This window comes from Sus scrofa, chromosome 1 (assembly GCF_000003025.6).
Source record: "Sus scrofa isolate TJ Tabasco breed Duroc chromosome 1, Sscrofa11.1, whole genome shotgun sequence".
Taxonomy (NCBI): Eukaryota; Metazoa; Chordata; class Mammalia; order Artiodactyla; family Suidae; genus Sus; species Sus scrofa.
The window spans coordinates 254640293-254663442 of NC_010443.5; the positions used below are offsets into that span (position 1 = coordinate 254640293).

A 23150-nucleotide genomic window follows, 5' to 3' on the forward strand; every position below is an offset into this window, starting at 1 on the left:
CCAGCATTGCCGTAAACTGAGGTTTAGGTCACAGACTCGAGTCAGATCTGACGTTGCTGTGGCTGTGGTGTAGGCTGGCAGCTACAGCTCCAATTCGACCCCTAGCCTGGGAACTTTCATATGCTGCAGGTGTGGCCCTAAAAGACCAAAAAGAAAATTCTTTTTGGTTTCCTCTGTTAGGTTCCTCGCACTACTTCTTTTTTTCAGTGGTTACCCTGTGGTTTATAACATTCATCTTTAATGTACTGTAGTCTGTCATGAGTTTAATTATAACACATTACACATAATCCAAGAATCTGATAACAGTATACTTCTGTTTACTGTCTTCCTGTTCTTATGCTATTTTTATCATATGTATACATCTACACAAGTTATAAACCCAATAATTATTCTTTTTGCTTTAAATAGTATTTAAGAAATAAGAAAATGCCTTTTATATTTATCCACATATTAAAATTTTCTGTACTTTTCTTTCATCTTTGTAAATCTGAATTCTATTATGATTTTCTTTTATTCCTTGAGCACTTCCTTAAACATTTCTTACAATTGTAAGTCTGTTGATAAAAGATTCTCTTAATTGAAGATTTACCTTTTCTCTTGAAGGATATTTTCTTTGGATATGAAATTCTAGGTTGAGGAATTTTTCTTTCAGCTTTTTTTTTTTTTTTTTTTTTTTTTTTTTGCTTTCTAGGGCCACACCCACGGCATCTGGAGGTTCCTAGCTAGGCTAGGGGTCTAATTGGTGCTGTAGCTGCTGGCCTCTACCACAGCCACAGCAATGCGGGATACAAGCCACGTCTGTGACCTACACCACAGCTCATGGCAATGCTGGATCCTTAACCCACTGAGCAAGGCCAGGGATCGAACCTTTGTCCTCATGGATGGTAGTCAGATTCATCCACTGAGCCAGAAGGGCAACTCTTCTTTCAGCATTTTAAAAATGTCTTTCCTTTACCTTCTGGCTTAGATTGTTTCTGATGAAGAGTCAGAGAACATTCTAATTGTTATTCTATATTTAATGTGTCTCTTTTCTCTGAATGCTTTTAAATATTTCTCTGTACACTGATTTTCAGCAGTTTGAGTATGTATAGTTTCTTTGTGTTTATCCTGTTTGCAGTTAACTAAGCTTCTTTGATGAGTGGGTTTATAGTTCTCGTCAAATTTGGAAAATTTTCAGCCAATTTTTCTGCAGATACTTCTCTTTCCCAATCTCTTTCCCCTCCTATTGAGACTTTAATTTCATATGTGTTTGTTTTCTGATGTTTACAGATCAACTGAAGCTCTGTTCAGTTTTTCAACCTTGTGTCCCCTCTGTTTCAGTTTGGATAGTTTCTAGTGTCTTGTCTTCAAGTTTACTGATTTTTTCTTTTACAGTGTCTAATTTATTTCATTAGAAATATCCATCAAGTGAATTTTTCATTTCAGCAATAATATTTTTCATCCCCATACCTTCCACTTGGTTCCTGCATTGTTTCTTTCTTCATTATATTTGTTATCCTTTAAATCTTTGAGCCCTTTTTTTTTAAGGCCACTCCTGTGGCACTCCCTGGGCTAGGGATCTAATCAGAGGTGCAGCTGCTGACCTATGCCACAGCCACAGCAATGCAGGATCTGAGCCATGTCTGTGACCTACACCATAGCTCAAAGAAACACTGGATCCTTAACCCACTGAGCGAGGCCAGGGATCAAACCTGCATCCTCATGGATACTAGTTGGGTTCATAACCTCCTGAGCCACAATGGAAACTCCTCTTTGAGCATATTTGTGATGGCTATATTAAGGTCCTTGTCTGCTGATTCCATCATCCCTGTCATTTCTTTATGTTCCTGTTGATTTTTTTTTCTCTTGATTATTATTCACATTTTCCTGCTTCACCTAATGAATACTTTTTTATTCTGTGCTGCACACTGTGGATGCTATGCTGTTGAGTATCTGGATTTTGTTGTTTTCTCTTAAAAAGTGTTGAATTTTATTCTGACAGGCAATTCATTTATTTACATATCAACTTGATACTTCAAAGGCTTGTTTTAAAGCTGTATTAGGACAGTTCTAGAGCAGTCCTTATTCTCGGGTTAGTATCTTTCTGAGGCATGTCTTTTCTGGGTCTCAATTGAATGCCTGAGGTATTCAGCAAGATCTCTCCTCTGGGACTTTCTGCAGTGGCGAAGTGGTTTAATGATCTAGCTTATCTCTGTGGAGGTGTTGGTTTGACCCCTGGCCTGGCACAGTGGGTTAAGGGCCCGGCACTGCAGCTGTGGTGTAGGTTGCAGCTCTGGCTCGGATTCGATCCCTGGCCCAGGAACTTCCATAGGCTGCGGGAGTGGCAGGTGGAACTCAGACATCTCATCACCTGTGCACCCTCGAGTCCGAACTCAGCTCCCTGCCCCTCAGTAGCTGTTGGCCGCCAGTCTTTGCAGCAGCTCCCTCTGCACAGCTTGATCTGGAGCCAGAGACTTCCAGGGGCCCCTCTGCACATGTCTGGAGTTCCTTTTTTTGCACGATGTCCTCATCCCTGTTATTCCGCCCTGCAACTTTCAGACACCTCAGAAGCCCTGCACTCTGTTCACTGTCTGTCCACTCAGTGAGACTGCAGTGCATCCTTCAAGCTCCACCTCTGTGCTGTGGTCTGTCCTGGCCAAGAGCTGGAGTGATCACAGGCTCACAGCAGCTCTTCCATGAATCACGGTCCCGCCCCATCTACCCTTCAAGGTCTGACCATTCTTGTTCCATGTGTTTGGTCCAGTTTTACAACTGAATCTAGAGGAGGGCTAGTCCTTTGCCAGGTATCCATCATGGCCAGAGTGTAAGGTCTCCAGTTCTTGTTCTAAGACTAAAATCCGTGAGCAGGGGTGCTCAGTTCTGTTCCTCTTGCATCACATCACCCATTCATTCCCTCCTCCAGCCTTTTTGTGTGTGTTTGTCTTTTTTTTTTTTCCCCTTAGGTCCTCACCTGTGGCATATGGAGGTTCCCAGGCTAGGGGTCAAATCAGAGCTGTAGCTGCCAGCCTACGCCACAGCCACAGCAACGCCAGATCCGAGCTGTGTCTGCAACTGACACCACAGCTCAGGGCAATGCTAGATCCTTCACCCACTGAGCGAGGCCATGGGTCGAACCTGCATCCTCATGGATGCTAGCTGGATTCGTTTCCGCTGAGCCACGACAGGAGCTCCACCCCCTCCAGCCTTTGAACCCTATTCCCTTTTGCCTCCAGTGCAGTTCCAGCCCCTGTACCGAGTAAAGGTTTCAGGGGGATCCTCTGGTCTTTTCTCCCTCTCAGCTGCCTGGTTACCTTTCTTGAATCCTTATTATGTTCTCTGAATTTTGTGTGTGTGTGTTCCAGTTAAATTTTCAGCTTTACAGAAAGAAGAGACCCCGTCTTATTTTCAGATATCTCTTATGTGTAAGTATCTCATACATTTCTTCCTAGAACAGTCAACCTGTCTATCCGACACGCTTTCTTCCTTTCTTGCCGAGAGCCCTGGTAGAAATTCCAGCCTGAAAACATTCCGCGTGGGAAGGTCAGCACATGGAGCAAACTGTTAAGTGAAATGACTTAGGACCCTGGGATGTGCATCTTGGCTCAGCCCCGACCTGCTCTGTGACCCCAGAGCGGCGCCCATACCTCTCTGAGCCTCTTCGTCCCTGTCTGCTTTACACCCTTGCGGCTGGTAGGGGATAACACGCCAGTGAGCTTCTTCTGTCTTCCCTCAGGTACCCCATCTTTGCTGTGCTCAATTTAAACAGTTCTGACCCATTCATGCCTTGACCCCTGGTCCCATCATATCTTTCGAACATTCTTCCTCCGTGTCAGGGAATATGCCAGGCACAAGTGCATGGTTGGGCCAAATTGACAGGATCCCTACCCTCACAGAACATACTGGATACTGGCGAGGGAGACACCCATCACAGGATCACACCCTGTGTCCTTCGTGGTGGCTGTCAGGTCTTGGAAGGGCAGAGAGGAGGGCCTGAAAGATGAATGGCCACGTGGGGTGTCAGGAAGGGCTGCTCGAGGAAGTGATGTTTAGGCGGAGGCGTGTAGGCCCCGCCGTAGTGATGGAGGCAGAAACTGGAGGGAAGGCTATGCGGGCGGAGGGAGTAGCACGAGGAAAGGCCATGAAGCTTGAAAGCGAGCAGACGCTGTGGACTGAGAGGCAAGAGGTAGGCAGGTCCCAGGCCAGAGCAAGCAGGAGGAGCCCTGGGGCTTTTTGTATCCTGTGTATCTTGGGGGTCCCGAGCTCCCTGCCAGAGGGAAGGAGGGGCCCTCCCACACAGAATGCCAGAATTGTGGCAGCCAGATCACAGGCCATGAAAAGACCTGATCTGGAGGGTCGCCTAGTAAAGCTGGGGGGGGAGGCATCGTGCTCCATTCATTGCTCAGAAATTCTCGCTCCTTGTGCCAGGGTCTCCAGGGTGTGTGTTTGTCCCTAAGGGGACCTCCTGGCCTTGGGCAAAGGCCTCCTTGAGAAGCTGGCAGGCTTGAGCCCCTGTCCCATCCCGGCACTAAGTTTCTGGGTGGTTCTAAGCGTATGAACCATTTAGGGGCCTGGTTTCCTGATCCCCCCCAAAATGCCGGTCGTAACCACTTACCTTGGAAGAGTGGTTTACCATGCAGGGCGCTTCCATGATTTGTGTGGATTCTCACAAAACCCCTGTGAGGTGGGTGGCGCAGGGATGAGGGGGTCTCGCTTTTATCAGCAGAGGTGAGATGAGGTGCGGGAACTCAGGCCGAGAGGAGAAATCAGGAGTCCAAGAGCCCGGAGGCGAGAGGTGACAGATCCAGGACTGGGAGGTGGGTCGACCTCACTCTCGAGCTCCGTGCTGGCTCCGTGACCGTGAACCTCAGGCTGTGATTCCCAGGCTGTGCTTCGGGAGCCAGGGGAGAGCTCAGAGCTGGGACGCTGGAAGCCTCCCTCAGAGTTTGAGGTGTGGGTCTATTCTCTGGCTAAAAACAAAAAATTGGAAATTGTGAGATGAGCCACCCTTCTGGTTGGCCTGGGGGCCTTCCAGGCTCTTGGCTCTGAAAGGGAGGAGGGAGGGGGGAGCAGACAGAATGCCCTTCTCTCCAGGGCGCCCCTTCAGTTCAGGATTGAGACTTGAGAACTGGGGCATGAGGAGAGCCTCAAGGGACTCCTGTGTGCCCCGCAAACCAAGCCCTAGGGGATCCTTCCCGGGGCTGGGGGTGGCAGGTGGGGGGTGTGCGTAAGGGGCCGTGCCCGGAAGACTCCCCATCCCCAGCTGCTGGCATCCAGACCCCACTGTGGTGGACAGGCAGTGACCCCCCCAAGAGGGAGAAGGGGCCAGCCCAAGGATGCCTCGGGCCGTGTGAGACCCAGGCCAAGGCTCTGCCTGCTGCGTCTCAGGACCTGGGCTTCCCCACCTGCCAGGAGTGGGCAGAGGCAGAGGGTTGGGGAGCGGCTGTTTCATTTTCGGCTTTGAAAGCCGTGTGTGCAATGTCCGATGCCCAGGATGGACGTTGGCCTGGGAGCGAGGGTATACGGAAGCCAGCAGGGCAAGGTCTTTCCCAGGCTCAGGCCAGGCTCTGTGGCAGGATGGTTCCCGATGCCTGTGGGTCCCGTGGGTCCCAGTCACAGTGATGGGATCACTTCTCTCGAGGCCTGGTCCGCTCACACCTTCAGCGAGAGTTGCAATTGAATGAGGCCGCTGCCCCCCACCCTTTGGGTTGAACGTGGGACCATGGCCACATCGAGGGGCTTGCTGCCGCTCATAATGACATCTCTGAGCAGCATGAAGGAGGCCACCCAAGCTGAAGACCCAAGGGTTAGCCTGCCCCACCCTCTCCCCGGTTCTCAGTGACTCTAGAATTCAGGTGAGGGAGGCAGGAGGTCTGAGAAAATGTGACACAAGCTGCCCCAAACACCACCAGGGAGCTGCTGCCCCTATTTTCCTTTAAAGCATCAGGCGTTGGGTTGAGCTCTGTCTCCTGAGAATATCGATTCCCAGGCAGCGCCCAGGAGCACCGCCAGCCCCCTCCCCTAAGACCTTGGGGACATGGGGCCCTCTGCCATTCCCCTCCCCCACCAATCAATCCCACACGTCTCTGCCTGGCTGTTGTCACTACTTCCGAGCCAGCCTGCCTTGGAAGGAAAAGGGGCTGATGGACCAAACATCTAGAAAATGCACTTGGCCCGGAGGTGACAAATTCAGGTGCCCCAAGCATGGGTCCCAGGCTGAGTACTTAGACACTTAGAGCCTGGGCTGCTCAGGGGTTATGGGCGACCCACCCAGTGGGCTGGTCAGTGGCCTCCAGGTGATGCTGCATGTGAACTGCCAATCAGGCTTTCCTCGAGGAGAAGCTGGAGAAGGTTCTAGGCTCCCAGACTTGTTTGGGCTCCTCGTGGGAGCCAGAGCCTTTGCTCTCAAGAAATTTTGCCCCTCGAGCGTGGGGGTCTGTGACCCGAGAGGCCCCGTACTCGGCCAGCTCCGAGGGCCCTCGGGGACTGAGAGCGTGACCCTCTCAGGTACCGCCCCCGGGTGGGAGCCACCGGACGATCCAGACACGGGCTCTGAGTGTTCGCATCCAGAGGTCTCCCCGTCTCCACGCTTCGTGGCAGCGAAGACCCAGACGAACCAGTCGGGGAAAAAGGCTCCGGCCTCCGTGGTCCGATGCGCCACACTCTTACACCGCACTCCTCCAGCCACCCAAACCCAGACGTTCCGCACTCCAAATTCGGGATCTCCAGCAAGCAAGGCGACCGCAGGTACCAGTGGCCTATGTTACTCTCACACCTCCTCCACTCCCGCCCTTCTCCCCACCTGCCACAGCTGTGCCCGGGGTCATTGTTCCCTCGCAAGAACGAGGGTGGAGCCCCCCTGGCTCTCTGGGACACATCTGGGTCCCGGCTTTGCCTCTGATGGGCTCTGTGACCATGGCAAGCCCCCTAACCTCTCTGAATCTAGGTTTTCTTACCCTCAATCGGAGGGTTGTACCAGAGGATTTTGCAAACCAATATTTTTTTTTTTTAAGCAGGAGACTGTTTTTTCCCCAAGTCATGGCCTAGGGGTGTAACTCTTTTAACTGAACTGCCAATGTTGGAATATTAGGAGCTTTTATATGAAACTTGATCTGTAGCTGACATTGAAAAGTCAGATCCAGCGGTCCTGGGCCCACCTTCCTACAGGACAGCAATTGCCTTGGGGCCGAGGCCCCGCTGCCCGCTTCAGTAGAGCGGGTGCTCTCCAGTTTTCCGCCGTCCCCGTCGCTCCCTCCTGCCCCCCAACACAAGGGCCATGTGGCACGTGCCATTTCTCATTGTGATCACACCGTTGTCTGTCTCACATCCAGCCCAGTCCATCCATTCCCATCACCTGCCTGGACTCTCTTGGCATGAGCGCGCATCCCCCATCCTTCAGAAAAGCCCGTCTCAAAACTCACTTCTGCGAAGTGCTGCTCGCCATGCAGAAGAGTGGTTGCCTGGGAGCCTCCCTCTACCTAGTGCTACCCGTGAAACCCCTCCATGAGCCATAGCCTCGTGGGAAACCAACAGAGGCCAGCTCCAGGGCCTTCTGAGTTTATGCAGAGAGGGGCTCAGGCTCCCGAAGGGTGAACAGCAGCCATTTCTTCTCGGTTATCCGGGAAAACTGTAAAGACATACTCTGTGCTGAGTGCCAGCTAATTGGGAATCCTGGTGCGTGCCTGGATAAAAAGAGTCTTGGTCCTCCTCCCTAGATGTGGGGGGTGGGGGTGGGGTAATGACATGGTCTTTCTGGGACTCCAGGCCTTTCAGACGCCCTCAGGAGGCCCCGAGCCACTCATTACATGTATAAGCGATCAAACTGAGAACTCAGTTCAATGAACGCAGAGGCTGGACCAATGACAGCCAGCTGGTCAGCTGTGTTTGCCTTTACCCTGGTTCGGGACGCAATCAGGAGCGAGGACGTGGTTTGTAGAAATGCTCGACGCTATGCTTACTGTGCTTGGATCTCCCAAAAGGAGAGTAAGTAGTTCATCAGCCTTGAAGGTAATGCTTTGCAGGTACTGTGTAGAGAAGAGCCAGTAGCCATTGTTCTGGGGCAAGAGCCATCATAAATTAGTTAGAAAGAGTCTGGGCATCACGGGCTCCTTGGTGGTGGCTCAGCTAAATAATGGGATCGGGGCTTTCAGGTGTTGCTTTTACTCTGGACCTTGTGGCTGCTTTTTGTATCTGCGGTTTCCGCAGAGAACTGCCTACAGGGGCTGTGTGGTCTATGGCGGCTCGTGGAACCCTGTGTTTCCAAGCAGGCATCCAGCCAGTGATGGGGCCTGCCTCTGGCTACCTTTATGTGACCCAGGAGGCTCGTGGTGGGTGTCACTCCTGGGTTACCAGCTGCACAGCGCAGAGGTCACCAGGTTGCCAGCCAGAGCCTGCATATTAGAGCTGGAAATCGTTCCTGCCCCCATCCTGCTAGAATAGGCAGCCCCTCCTGGGTGTGCGTGCGTCCTGTGGGGGGGGGGGGGGGTCCCCTATGTTGCCCTCACTGCTTTACAGCCAGAGGAGCCTATGGCAGGGAAAGCTGGTCAAAATCTGCGTTAGCAGATGAGCCATGGGAAACTAATTTTAAGAGTCTGTGGAGTTCCCCCTGTGACCCAAGGGTAACGAACCCAACTAGTATCCTAGTATCCATGTGGATCTGGGTTAAGGATCCAGGGAGCTGCGGTGGAGGTCACAGACATGGCTCAGATCTGGCGTGGCTGCGGCATAGGCCAGCAGCTGTAGCTCTGATTCAGTCCCGAGCCTGGGAACCTCCATATGCCACACCTGCGGCCCTAAAAAAGAAAAAAAAAAGGGGGGGGATTTGTAACCTCAGTTGTGCCAAATTCCACCCATATACTTACTGGTCAGGCGGCACCAGAATCCTCCACAGATGGGTAACCAAGCTCCTGCATGCATGAGGATTCAAATGGAGAAAGGAGTTGCTTCCCTGGCACAGACTTTGTCAGGGAGGAAGCGTCTGTCCCACGAATGAAATCTCCTTATTCTGCCGGCTTGAGAGGGTTAGGAATGTCGCCAGCCCCAGAAACTTGGCAGCCTCACTTTCCTCTGGGTTTTTGCCTGTAAGATGAGAATGACAGCAGGGACCTCGTAAGGCTCTTGGGGATTAAGAGAGACCACGGATATAAAGCATCTGGACCAGCGCCCGGCCCGTAGTAGGTGCTTCATAAATGAGTACCCCCCTTTCCCCTAGACAAAGAATTGAGGGGCTTTCTCTGCCAATTTACAGATGGTCTCTTGAAGAGGGCAGATGTGTCCCTCTCGGTCCAGGCATTTCACAGACGCAGAAAGGAGGGTCTCGCTGGTGATGTTGTCAGCGGCCTCTGCGAAGAGCAGGCTGCCTCGGGAGGCCTTGCTGGGGTTGGGGACAGGGGACCTGAGCAGGGTCTATAGGAGCCACCTCTGGCTGCCTTTCCCATCACCCCGATGACTCTCTGGAAACCCAGCCCCCACAATCAAAGCACTGCCCTCCTGGCATTGAGTGGGCTGGGGGATAGTGGCATATCCCACAGTGGGTTCCCAGGATCCCCATCTTTGAGGGATATGAAGGAATCTGATTTGTTTTTAAACAGGCTTCAGTGGCCAGTTAATTATACTGGGGGAGGTTGGGTTAAATCGAGCAAAATGGGTCTCTCTCCAGTCGACCTCGTCAGAGTCTTTGACACCCTCATGCAAGTTGTTTCTCCTTAAGAAAGGGCTGGGGCACTGCTCACCCCAATTGACTTGTTCCCGGGAGCCTTTATCTCCTGGCACAGCCGGCGTCCCCACTGTGCCAGGAGCAGCCTGGAAAAGCCCTTCCCTTCAACTCAGACGTTCTGTCCTCAGTACTTTCTGCAGGAGGGGGTGGGGACCACATCGGTGTTTCCCACCTGGGTGGAGCCTGTCTCTGCACTCGGCGTTTATGGCAGGTGCTGGGAGAAGGTGAGCCTCTCAGAAATCGCCACCAGCAGAGACACCCCAGAAATCGCTCAGAGAACCAGCCCCTTGTCTCGGTTGAACGCTGACCAGCCCTGACCTGGTCTTTGGCCTCCCAGAGGGTGGGGCTGCCCCAGTTTGCTTGTCATGACGTCTCTGCCACCCAAGGACACCCGTCGGCTTATGGAGCCAGAATCAGCTCTCTGGCTCTCCTGTTCTGCCAGAGCCACCATCAGAGAAGAGTCTGTCACCCTCCCTGTCCCTTTGCAGGGCCTGTGGCAGCAGAATCCGGCAGGCCGGGTAGTGAGTGGCGGGTCCAAACTGCTTGATGTCCCACGTGGCTCCCCAAGGGCCAAAAATGGGAAACCCTGCCCGTTTGCCATCTGCTCCGTCACCTGGATCTCGTGTGCGCTCCCAGATCACATACGCATCCACCACCCTGTGCCTGGACTAACACCCACTCTGGGCACTGTCAGGGGTAGGGGGTTGTCTCCTGGGGTCCTGCCAGGGTATCAGGCAGTTCAGGAGAGCCTGTGTGGTTTGCGGTTCTCCAGCATAAAGCCTGGCGCCCACCCAGCCCAGCGGCCCGGGCAGTGCCCACGGACCGGCCTCTGAGCCCTCTCTGGTGTGCCCCTCCCTTTGGACCTGGTGCTGACCAATCACCATGGTTTTTCCTTTCTCATCTGTCCCCACCCAGCAGAAAGCGCTTTCAGTCGGAGGGTAGAAGGCAAAGCACAAAACCACTTTGAAGAGACAAACAGCAGTTCCCAAAACTCCAGCGGTGAGTGTGCCCCACGAAGCTTTGACCTGTGCTGCTGCCTCCATCTGCTCCGGGCTCTTTGTGGGGTGTGATGGGTGTGGTGTTGGGAGGAGGCTGGAGGGAGTGAATTGGAAGGCGGCCAGGGCCCGGCAGATGTGGGAGGGTTCTTTTTCTTCCAGGGACATCCCTTGAGGCCTCAGGAGCATCTCGGCAGCTATGGCTTCTTTTGTCTTTTTCTCATGGAGAGAGGAACTCCCCCGTCCTCATGGCTTGTGATATATGGACTTGGATGGCGCCCTTTGAGCCATTGCCAAGTTTGTAGGATGAACGTCGCAAACATTTTTTTTTCAGGAGAGGCAGAGCAGGTGCAGTAGAGACAGCTCCCTAAGAGCCAGAGGCCCTGAGTTCTGGCCCCACTTCGAACCTGGGAACCTGCAAAGGTTCCCTTCTTATCCTACCAGCCCAGATCTGTTTGCCTACGGTTCTCGGTGATGTTTTGGCGCCCCCTGGTGGCTGCCTCCTACAGAACCCCGATGGAGCCCTAGAGCGCTTTAGAACACAGCAGCTGAAGGCCACTGTCCCCAGCCGGACCTGGGGCCAGCCTGGCAGGGCCATGGGGGATCACAAGAAGCCTCCGTCCAAGAAAGACACAGCAGACTCTCTGCATGGTGTCAGCCAGGGAAAGGTATGAACAGAATTCTGATACTTCCATTACACTAAGGTAAGGCATCACTCATTTTTTTGGCTCAGTGGAAGTTTAATTCATCAGAGTCAGTGTCAGCCTGTGCTCAGCACCATGCTGGGCACTGCCTGGCTATAGACAGATGATGGACGTGGCTTGACCACTAGTCAGGGGCTTTAGGAAACACCCAGGGGCACAGTCTTGAACATGGAAGCTTCCACACAGTGATCGAAGCTCCAGATGAGGCTCCACCCCAGCTCCACCATCTAAAGGCTGGTGACTCGGGCTTGCCTCTCCAATTTCTTGTCCGCTGTAGAGTGGGAATAGCACACGTGTCCTGCATAGATTACACACTCACGTTGTAGGCCCTTTTGGTGGTGGTTGCTTTTATAAGTAATCCAGGTGCTTGGATGAGTAAGTGCCCCAAAAAGGGAGTGAACTGCATCATGGGCGCCCCAAGAATGTTGACGGACTCCTATAAACCATAGAGGGCTTTTCCAAACTCTTCATCCTTTTCCAAACTGCCTCATCCTTTTGAAAACTGTAACCCACTCAGCCCCTCCACAAGGCCACACAGGAATACGCAGCAGCACCCGGACTAGAACTCTCCTGGGAGTCCTTGCTCTCAGCCAGCCGGCTGGCACCCCCTTGCCTCTCCTTCCACCAGAACCAGTGTTCAGAATTGGGGATGATGGTGTGACGTGCTGCTCCCACCGGCAGCGGCCATTTATTGAGCGCTTACTGTGTGCCTGGCACGTGTTCAGAGCTGTATGTGTCTCACCTGTTTTCATCCTTACCACAGCCCAGTGGGGGTCGGTGTTACTGTTAACCCACCTCTTGGATAAGGAAACTGAGGCTCAGGAGAGGTAGATTGTTGCTGCAGGTCCCCAGCTTGTTAATGGTAGAGCCAGGGTTCCTGGTGTCGTCTCTCTGGTCCCATTCTGCTACCTCCTGCCAAGGCCAGGAAGTGTGGGATAGCTGCCAGCAGACAGAAGCCCTCCCTTGGCTGCTCAGATGTTTGATGCCAAACATGCCCACCCCAGTGCCAGGACCTCAAGCAGCTCCCAGCTCCCTGTCCTAAAGAGGGCAGCCATGCAAAGAGATTTTCTCATTGGTGCTCTGGGCTCACTTTGTGAGCCGTGAGGGTATCCTGCAGGGATGGCCGTGGCTGGTCTCGCCCTGCCTGTGCCCCAGCACCCCCCCCCCGCCACCCTAGAATGGGAGCCTGCCTCCCAGATGCCCCCTCCGTTGAGAGTCCACCTGGCTTGCCACCTTTTAAGAACAGAAAATAAAGACAGTCATCTCCGAGCATCAGAACCGGAAGAGACTGAGCTAAACTGTTTCTCTTTTGCAGAAACTGCAAGTCCCCTGATTTCCAATCCTTTCCCTGTCCTACAGAGTAAGTGGTGGTCCCCTCGGGGGGCTGGAGAGGGCAAGGCAGGGCAGGGAATGAACTCGGCTGGCCACATACTAGAGACCTCCCAGAGCATCTGAGCGGGGTCGACCCCATCTGTCTCAGGGCAGAGCATCTGTCCCAGGCAGACCCAGCAGCTGGTGGAAGCAGGAGGAGGCCCAGCCCAGGCGGGTAGAGGCATTTGGACAGGGGACGGGCAGAGTCGTGACCATGGGCAGCCTGCCTCGGCCACCCTGCTTCCTGCTCATGGCAGGGAGCAGCCTCAGGACCCCTCTTCCAAACCCCATCTCCGCCATCCTCCTGCTCTCTTTCCCTTACTCGTCTTGGCTCCCTTCTCTCTTTCTTCATCCTTCCTTGTCCTTAGGCCGGGCACCGACTTGAGTGCTGGGCGCGCTGAGAACAGATCCCCAGTCCTTGGCACCCGTGCTCGGTTCCTGCGTCACTGTCACTCACTCTTCCCGCCCTCCTGGCCTCTCCTCGCCCCTTTCCTTGTCTCATGCCGGCTTCTCCCAGCTCTCCTTCGGTGCTTCTCCACTTCCTGCCCTTTCTCTTGCCCCCTCTCCCCTTCTCTTTCCTGCCCTCCATGTCCATTCTGTTGTTTCGGCTCATTCCTACTTTTGTTCACGTGTTCACGCAGCAAGCAGTGCTGTCTGTGTGCTTCCACCGGCAGAGAGATGGGCCGTGGAACACATCACACATGACCGCTGTCCTGAGAGAGCTCTTGGTCCATTAGTGTCGTTTCCACCCCCCCCAACCCTCCCCCGGTGCCCAGAACAGTGCCCGGCACACAGTGAGCACGCGCTAAATGCCGCTTGGTTGCCCTGATGGTCTTGATCTGCCGTCTTCCTCTCTCCCTCGCCGCTTCCTCCACCGCCTCTCCCTCACTAGCTGGTGAGGGGGAGCAGACAGGCCCAGTGCACCGCCCCGGTGTGTGTTTGGTTCCCAGTTCCAAAGCTGCCTGCAGCCCAGCTGAAAGGCACCCGGGTGCGAGCTGCTCCTAAAACGACTGCCCCGTTTCTCTGCTGCAGAGCCCTACACGTGCGGCGCCTGCGGGATCCAGTTCCAGTTCTACAACAACCTGCTGGAGCACATGCAGTCCCATGCGGGTAAGAGCCTCGTGGTGGGTGGGGGCGAGGGGCCGTGCAAGAGGCAGGGACGGCCAGGGCAGCTCAGGCCACTCTCAGGAGACATGGGAACCCCGATCCATGGTCAGTCCAGTGTAACCCAGGCGGTCTGTGCCTGTGGGTGCAGCTGGCTTGTGGGACCACAGCCAGAGATTGGGCGGGGGGCGGGGGGGGGGGGAGCTAACAGCTTCCAAAAGTTGTGACTTCTGCCCGCAGCCTAGAGGCCAGTTGGGAGCTGAGTGGGACAGAGACAAAGCAGTGGAGGTTGAGTGGTTTGAGATCCAGGGGCCGGCCGTCTCCACTGTCTGCCTGGGGTGAGCCGCACCACTTTCACTGTAACCCCCGGTTCTAGTCCCACGAAGCAGCATCCTCCAACGTGGGATGGAAGATGCATCAGCGCCACCAGGCAGGCTCATGACAGCACAGATTTCTAGGCCTCACCCTGAATTCCAGATTCCTGGGTCTGGGGTGGGGCCTAGGAGTTACATTTCTAACAGCTCCTCAGGCCACACTCCCGCTGCTCATCCAGGGGCTACGCTTTGAGAACCCCTGCCCCAGAGCTACAGCCAGGAGTCTGCAGTCCAGACAACTTGTTTATCAGCTGTTGCCCTCTGTTCCGCTTCTAATATCAGCTCCCTCCCTAGACCACCCTGCCTCCAATTTTAAGTTTTTGTCATAGTAGCACCGACCTCTGATCTAACCTATGTGTCCGGCAGGGTGACGCTGCTTTAAAAGGTCAGTCCCCAGTTTTCAGCGGTTTAACCCCCTCACTTCTTTCTCAGTCACAGCACAGCCTGATGCAGGCAGCCTTCCACGTGGTGATTCAGGGATCCAGAGCCCTTCCTTCACGCGTGGCCACCCTCTCCTGGGTCACAGAGGCCCCGCTCTCTGCCTGGCGGGCAAGGAGAGAGGCACACTTCTTTACCGCTTTCGACCACAAGTGACACACATGGGCTCAAGTTCAGGGCATGTCCAGAGCACTGCCCAGGGACGGCCTGACACTCTGCCGAGGGAAACGGGGATGTGGGGGCGCAGCTCGCTGGCACTGCCACCCCTCCTTCAGGATAATCCTCCGGAGGCCTTGGAGATGCTGTGAGAACAGCGCCTGCCACAGAGGGTGGTTCAGTAAGGACCAAATAGGGGTGGCTGCGGGAAGAAACGTCCAAGAGGAGGCTGAGTGTGTGTTAGCTGCTGTTAGCTCTGCTGTTACTCAGGTTGTTATTGTTCGCTGTTTGCTTGTATCTCTCTTGGGTTTGTGACTCTTTCACAGCGTCTTCCAGGGCTAGACGCGCTGTAGGCAGGGGCTGTTCTGTCCGTGGGACCCGTGCTCATTCATTTTTTGTTTGTTCCTTTATGCAGCCTGAAGCTATTGCATATCCGCTGGACTCTAGGCACCCGCTCGTGTGATTTGGGGTTGGGGGGGGCAGGTGATGTCTGTCGAACGCACTCATTAAAATCTGTGCAGGGCTGGGCTGGCTGCTGTGACCCTCGAGTTCCAGTCCTGCTCTAACCCGGGTGTCTCCATACCGTGTGGCCTCAGGCAGGAAGCTTTGTCCCCTTGGCTGAACGTCTCTTTCTCTAAAACAAGAGCACGCAGACCCACGATCCCCCACTGTCCCCTCCTGCATAGTTTAGTCTTCATCTGTCTCCTGCTTCCAGCTTGCCTTTGCCAGCAGCCAGCCTGCACCAGGAAGGGGCTTGAACGCAGCTCAGAGTGTTTAGACTTGACCGTGTGGGGAAGCAGTGGCCCAAGTTGAAAGGCCGCCAGGGACCACTGCCCCAGGACACCCCTTTGGGCCCAGCCCCACTCGAGCCTCCTGTGAAACCCTCTGCCAGCTTCTGGAAGCTGAGCCCTAATGAGGGAAGAATCTGGGTGCCCGTGCTTCTGTCCCTCAGGCAGTTGGGCGGAGGCCAATTAACATGCAAATCAAGGATGCACCCGTGGGGGCCCCACCTCCCCAAACATCCCGACTTGTTTTCCGAGAAGAGCTTTGGGCTGCTTTGTTCTGGTCCAGCGCGGGCAGAGAATGCCTCGTCGGCAATCCAGTGCAGAATCAGGCTGAATCCCAGCCAGGCTGAGTTGGGATTAAAGGATTGACTCCGTAGAGAGAAATTAAGCGTCATGATCTGCGCAGTTCACAGGGCTGCTGATAAGGGGGATCAGCCTCGAATAACACCAATCTCATTAAGAGGCTGCTGAATGGCACAGGGTAATTCCCGCTAATAAACTTCCTTTCTGCCATGTAGGAAAACCCGCCCGGCCCCTGGCGACCGTTTAGGAGCAGGTTTTGGCAGCAAGGCTGCTGAAGAGAGGAGCGAGCGAGTCCTGCGTGCTGGGCCTGGGTATTGCACTGGGGCTCCTGAACAAGCTGGCTGATGTCCTCTTCCCCATTATACAGATAAAGAAACTGAGGCTCAGAGAACAGAATCGCTTTGCCCCAAATTGTGTGGCGCTAAAAAAGGACCTAACATCCTCTGAGTTCTAACACATGGGTTCTTACAGACCCTCAGAACATCGCTGTGTGTTAAGTGTGCCCATCTTAGCTCCACTTTCTATAAAGATGAGGAGCCCGAGGTTAGAATGGCTAAGGAACTTGCCCGAGGTTCTGCAGCCGCAGTATCCGACCAGGTTGCAGAGCTCCCGTGAACTGCAGAGCCTGTGCTCTCAACAGCCACCGTCTTCAGCAGGGTAGGTGGGGTGGAGGATGAGGGAGCAGGAGCCCCCCCTCCGAGGTCCTCCCTTCCGGCCTATTTTCAAGTGCAGTCGGGGCACCGAAGCTAAGTGAGGCCCAGGGATGCTCCCAGGTAGCAAGCCAGTTGGCAGCTCAAGAGTGGTGGGGTTAAGGAATGGCCATGCTTGATTTCCTGTCCTTTTGAGAGGCCCCTTCACCTCTCTGGCCATCAGTCTTCTTGGCTGTAGAATGGGCTCATCTCCGCTGCCCACCAGCCAGGGGAGGGTTCCAGAGATGCAGTGCATGAAGTATTAAGGGCTGAGGCACATTCTGAACTAAGACCGAGGGAGTTCCCATTGTGGTTCAGTGGTAACAAACCCAACTAGTATCCATGAGGATGTGGCTTTGATCCCTGGCCTCACTCAGTGGGTTAACAATCCAGCGTTGCTATGAGCTGTGCTGTAGATCGCAAATGTGGCTCAGATGGGATCCCGAGTTGCTGTGGCTGTGGTGTAGGCCAGCAGCTGTAGCTCCATTTTGACCCCTAGTTTGGGAACTTCCATATACTGTGTGCGGCCCTAAAAAGCAAACACAACGGAAACGAATCTGACTAGGAACCATGAGGTTGCAGGTTCGATCCCTGGCCTCGCTCAGCAGGTTCAGGATCCAGTGTTGCCGTGAGCTGTGGTGTAGGTCGCAGACGTAGCTCAGATCCTGTATTGTTGTGGCTGTGGCGTAAGCCGGCAACTGTACCTCTGATTCAACCCCTAGCCTGGGAACCTCCACGTGCCACTAGTGCGGCCCTAAAAAATAAATTAAAAAATAAATTAAGACCAAAATAACTCAGGTTTCTCCTTTTCCATCCCTTGCTAGGAACAACCGCCTTCTTTCTGCACCTGGTCCCTCCCTGGGAGACGGCCTTTTATTCCAGCTTTGCATCCAACCTGTTTCACATGTCTGTGTATCTGTTCGTGTGCGTGAGCACGTGCATCTGTGGTCCACAGGGAGAGCCACAGGAGGAAGCCTTGTTTCCCGAGCACCTCAGCCATTCCTCAGCGCTATATGCGAGATAAGAAGGAAAAAACCTTTTTTAATCGGCCATATTAGACATTATCTAATTCAGGGTTGAGTCATCTTGATTCTAGGTCCTGCAGAAAGGCAGAGAATGAGGGAGCCACCCTGTAGCTTTGCTCTCCAGCCCCAGCATGTGGAAGGAGGGGAAACTGAGGCCCAGAGAGTGGAAGTGACTAACTCGAGGTCACACTGCATGGCCACTCAGAGCCTGGTTCAAATCCAGCGCTTCCATCTCTCCATACTCTATTAGAAAAAGTTAACAACGGCTGGTTTCCATTTTAGAATGTGTGTTTGTTTAAATGTGAGATCTGTTCATTAAAGGACATTGGGACAATGCAAAGAAGTCAGAAAAGAAAGAACTGGCTATAATCTCATCACTTAAAGCTAACCACTGTTGCCTCTTTTAGTGGTTTCTTTTTACTCTATTTTAAAATCAGATTTATTGAGCTATAATTTACAGAAGTAAAATTCACTAATTTTAAGAGCACAGTTTGATGGGTATCAACAAACATATAGTCGTTTAACCACCATCACAAGCACAATGCACAAGGTTACCTTCACCCCCAGAGTTCCCTTTCGTACCAAGCTTCCCAGACCCCCACCCTGGCAACCGCTTGTCTGCTTTCTCTTGTGGTTTTGCCTTTACTGGAATTTTGTGCAAATGGTAGTCTTTTGTGTCTGACTTCTTTATATTTTTCTTTATTTTTTGGTCAAGCCCATGGCGTCTGTAGGTTCCCAGACCAGGGATCAAATCGTGCCACAGTAGCAACCCAGGCTGCTACAGGAACAGCATTGGATCCTTAATCTGCTGTGCCGCAGGGGAACTCCTATGTCTGACTACTTTCTCTTAGCATACTTTTGAGACTCATCCATATCGTTCTTGATATTCATAATTCTTTTTTTTTTTTTTTTTTTTTTTTTTTGCTTTTTAGGGCTACATCCACAGCAGATGGAGGTTCCCAGGCTAGGGGTTGAATCGGAGGTACAGCTGCCGCCTACACCACAGCCACGGCAATGCCAGATCCAAGCCGCATCTCTGACCCTCACCACAGCTCATGGCAACGCCAGATCCTTAACCCACTGAACGAGGCCAGGGATCAAACCTCATGGTTCCTAGTAGGATTTGTTTCCGCTGCGCCACAGCAGGAACTCCCATAATTCTTTTTATTGCTGAGCTGTATTCTCTTGTTTGGATATTCACAATCTGTTTATCCATGCACTGACCAGTGGACCTTTAGGCTGTCTCCAGTTTGGGGCTGTTAGGAATAAAGCTGCTGTGAAGGGAGTTCTACTGTAGCACAACATGATTGGCAGCATCTCTGCAGTGCCAGGATGCAGGTTCAATCCCCAGCCCAGCATAGTAGGTTAAAGGTCACAACTGCAACTCAGATCTGATCCCTGGTCAGGAACTCTGTATCAGGGCAGCCACAAAAAAAAAAAAAAAAAAAAAAAAAAAAAAAAAAGCTGCTATGAGGGTCCAGTTACAAGTCCCTGTGTGGCATATGGTTTTTGTTGGTTTTGTTGGTGTTTGGGTGGTTTTTTGCTTGTTTTCTTTTTTCTTTTTTCTTTTTGGCTGCCCTGTGGCATATGGAATTCCCAGGCCAGGGATCAGATCCGAGCCATAGCTGAGACCTAAGCCTCAGCTGCAGCAACACCGAATCCTTAACCCACTGTGCCAGGCTGGAGGTTGAACCTGAGTCCCAGTGCTCCCAAGATGCTGCCAATCCCGTTGCACCACAGTGGGAATTCTGACATATGTTTTTAACTATTAAGGAGGTACCTAGGCATGAAAATTCCGGTCACATGGGCACTCTGTGTTTAATCTTTTGAGGACCTGCCTCTGTTTCCTAAAGTAGCTGTACCATTTCACATTCCCACCAACAGTGTCTGAGGAGTCTGATTCCTCCACATCCTTGATAACACTTGTTAGTCTCTGACCTTTGGATTATAGCCACTCTAGCGCATTAAGTTCTACCTCATTGTGATTTTGATCTGAGTATTCCTGGTGACTAGTGATGCTGAACATTTTTTCATGTGCTTATTGGCCATTTAAATATCTTCCTTGGATGGAGTTCCCATTGTGGCTCAGTGGGTTAAGAACCCAGCGTAGTGGCCATGAGGATGCTTGGTTCAATCCCTGGCCTCACTCATCCCTGGGTTAAGGATGTAGCCTTGCCACAAGCTGCAACATAGGTTGCAGATGTGGCTCAAATCTGCTGTGGTTGTGGCTGTGGCTGTGGTGTAGGCCTCAGCTGCAGCTCTAATTTGACCCCTAGCCCAGGAACTTCCATATGCTTCAGGTGCAGCTGTAAAAAGAAAAAAAAATTAATAAAGAAGTAAATATTGGAGTTCCCGTCGTGGCGCAGTGGTTAACAAATCCGACTAGGAACCCTGAGGTTGCGGGTTCGGTCCCTGCCCTTGCTCAGTGGGTTAACGATCCGGCGTGGCCGTGAGCTGTGGTGTAGGTTGCAGACGCGGCTCGGATCCCGAGTTGCTGTGGCTCTGGTATAGGCTGGTGGCTACAGCTCCGATTAGACCCCTAGCCTGGGAACGTCCACATGCCGCAGGAGCGGCCCAAGAAATGGCAAAAAGACAAAAAAAAAAAAAAGGAAGTAAATATCTTCCTTGGAGAAATGTCTTATCAGATCCTTTGCCCATTTATTTATTATTTTTATTATTGAGTTTGTAAGAGAGCTTTATATTTTTAGATACAAGACCTCCCTCTATATATATATATATATATATGATTTATGAATATCTTCTCCCATTCTGTGAGTTATCTTTTTACTTTTTTTTTTTTTTATGCTTTTTAGGCAGTATATGGAGGTTCCCAGCTAGGAATCAAATCAGAGTTACAGCTGCTGGTCTATATCACAGCCACAGCAACCCGGAATCCGAGCCACATCTGCCACCTACACCACAGCTCATGGCAATGCCAGATCCTTAGCCCACTGAGTGAGGCCAGGGATCAAACCTGCGTCCTCAATGATGCTAGTCAGATTTTTAACCCCTGAGCCACAGTGGGAACTGCACTATTCACTTTCTTGATGCTGTCTTAAAGCACAAAAATTTTTTATGAAGACTATTTTTTCTTTCATAATTTGTACTTTTGATGTCATGTGTAAGAAATCATTGCCTAACCCAAAGTCACTTAACTCCTGTTTTCTTAATGAGAGTTTTACAGTTTTAGCACTTACATAGTTTTATAGTTTTAGCTCTTTTCTTAATGAGAGTTATAAGCTTTAGCCTATAGTCCATTTTCTGTTAATTTTTATATGTGGTATGAGGTAGGCATCCAACTTCATTCTTTCTTTTTTAGGGCCGCACCTGCAGCATATGGAAGTTCCCAGGCTAAAGGTCAAATCAGAGCTGCAGCTGCCAGCCCCACCCACAGCGACACCAGACGCAAGCCACATCTGTGACTTATGCCACAGCTCACAACAATGCCAGGTCCTTAACCCACTGAGCGGGGCCAGGGATCGAACCCGCATCCTCATGGATACTAGTCAGGTTCATTACCATGGAGTCACCACAGGAACTCTGTTTTTGGATTCGGAATTCTGTTTCATTGATCTCTGTGTCTATTTTTTGTCCCAGGACCACACTGTCTGAATTACTGTGGCTTTACAAAAGCTTTGACATCAGGAAGCCTAAGCCCTCCAGCTTTCTTCACCTTCGGGAGTGTTTTATTTATTCTGCCTCACCTTGCCTTAGGATCTGCTTGTCAGTATCTGCAAGAAAAGTCAGCAGGACTTTTGATAGGGATTGTGTTGAATCTGCATCGCTTTGGGAGTATTGCTATTTGAACGAGCTTGTCGTCCAGTCTATGAACATGGAATATGCCTTTCTGTTATTTACATCGTCTTCTTTCAGCAGTGTTTTTAGTTTTAAGTGTACCAGTCTTATACTTCTCTTGTAAATTAATTCCTAAGTGTTTTATTCATTTAGGAGCTATTGTAAATCAAATTATTTCTTAATTTAATTTCTGGAGAAGTTCCCGGTGGTCTAGTGGTTAAGGATTCGACATTGTCACTGCTGTGGCTTGGGTTCAATTTCTGGCCTGGAAACTTTTGCATGCCCTTGGGTATGGCCCCCCAAAATTGGAGTGTTCATTGCTAATGTAGAGAAATATACTTGATTTTTTAATATGTTGATCTTATATCCTGAAATCTTGCTGAACTTATTTTTAAGTTCTAATAGTTGTGTGTGTGTGTGTGTGTGTGTGTGTGTGTGTGTGTGTGTGTGGATTCCATAGGATTTTCTGTACACACAATCACGGCCTCTGTAATCTGTAAGTAGAGATAATTTTACTTCTTCCATTCGTCTAGGTACCCTTTCTTTTTTTTTTCCTTCTTTCTCTCCCTCCCTTCCTTCCTTCCTTCCTTTCTTTCTTTCTTTCTCTCTCTCTTTCTTTCTATTTCTTTCTTTCTCTCTCTCTTTCTTTCTGTCTTTCTTCTGTCTTTCTGTCTTTCTGTCTTTCTTTCTTCTCTCTTTCTGTCTTTCTTTCTTCTTTCTGTCTTTCTGTCTGTCTCTCTCTCTCCTTATTTGCCCTGGCTAGAAGCTCTAATACCTGTTGAATAGAAGAGAGAGCGGACATTCTTATCTTGTTTCTAGTCTTAAGAGGAAAGTCGTCAGTGTTTAACCATTAAGTGTGATGTTAGCAATGGGTTTTTCATTGATGCCCTTGGTATCAAGTTGAAAAAGTTCCCTTCAGTTCCTGGTTTGTTGAGTGTTTTTAATCATGAAAGGGTGTTGGGTTGTATCCAATCATTTTTGTGCATCTGTTGAGATTATCATGTGCTTTTTTTCCTTTATTCTATTAATAGGATATTGATTTTTGTATGTTGAGTCAACCTTATATTCCCAGAATAAGTACCACTTGGTCATGATGTATATAACCTGTTTTATTTATATGTTGCTGGATTTGGTCTGCTGTATTTTATTGAGGATGTTTGTGTCCATATTCCTAGGGGATGGTGGATTCTGGATTCTTTTCTTGTGATTTCTTAGTCTAGTTTCGGTATCGGAAGAATACCAGGAGTTCCCGTCGTGGCGCAGTGGTTAACAAATCCAACTAGGAACCATGAGGTTGCGGGTTCCGTCCCTGCCCTTGCTCAGTGGGTTAACGATCCGGCGTTGCCGTGAGCTGTGGTGTAGGTTGCAGACGCGGCTTGGATCCCACGTTGCTGTGGCTCTGGCGTAGGCCGGTGGCTACAGCTCCGATTAGACCCCTAGCCTGGGAATCTCCATATGCCGCAGGAGCGGCCTAAGAAATAGCAAAAAAAGACAAAAAAAAAAAAAAGAAGAAGAAGAATACCAGCCTCATACAATGATGTGAGAAGTGTTCCCCCCTCTTCTATTTTGGAAGAATTTGTGAAGAGTTGTTTTAACACATGATAGAATTCATCCGTGAAACCATTAGAGCCTAGGCTTTTTTTTTTTTTTTTTCTTTTGTAAGGCCAATGTTTTGATGACTAATTTCATCTTTTTCTGTAGGTCTATAGACATTTTTTTA

At 51.3% G+C, this 23150-nt stretch overlaps 1 protein-coding gene across 1 annotated transcript in view; it reads left to right on the forward strand.

Annotated features, from left to right (window-relative positions):
- ZNF618 (zinc finger protein 618) overlaps positions 1–23150 on the forward strand; it is a 201492-nt gene that overhangs the window by 162437 nt on the left and 15905 nt on the right. The window contains 3 exon segments of the mRNA XM_021067808.1: positions 6484–6723; positions 10607–10690; positions 13794–13871. Coding sequence (XP_020923467.1) covers positions 6484–6723; positions 10607–10690; positions 13794–13871 — 402 coding nt within the window.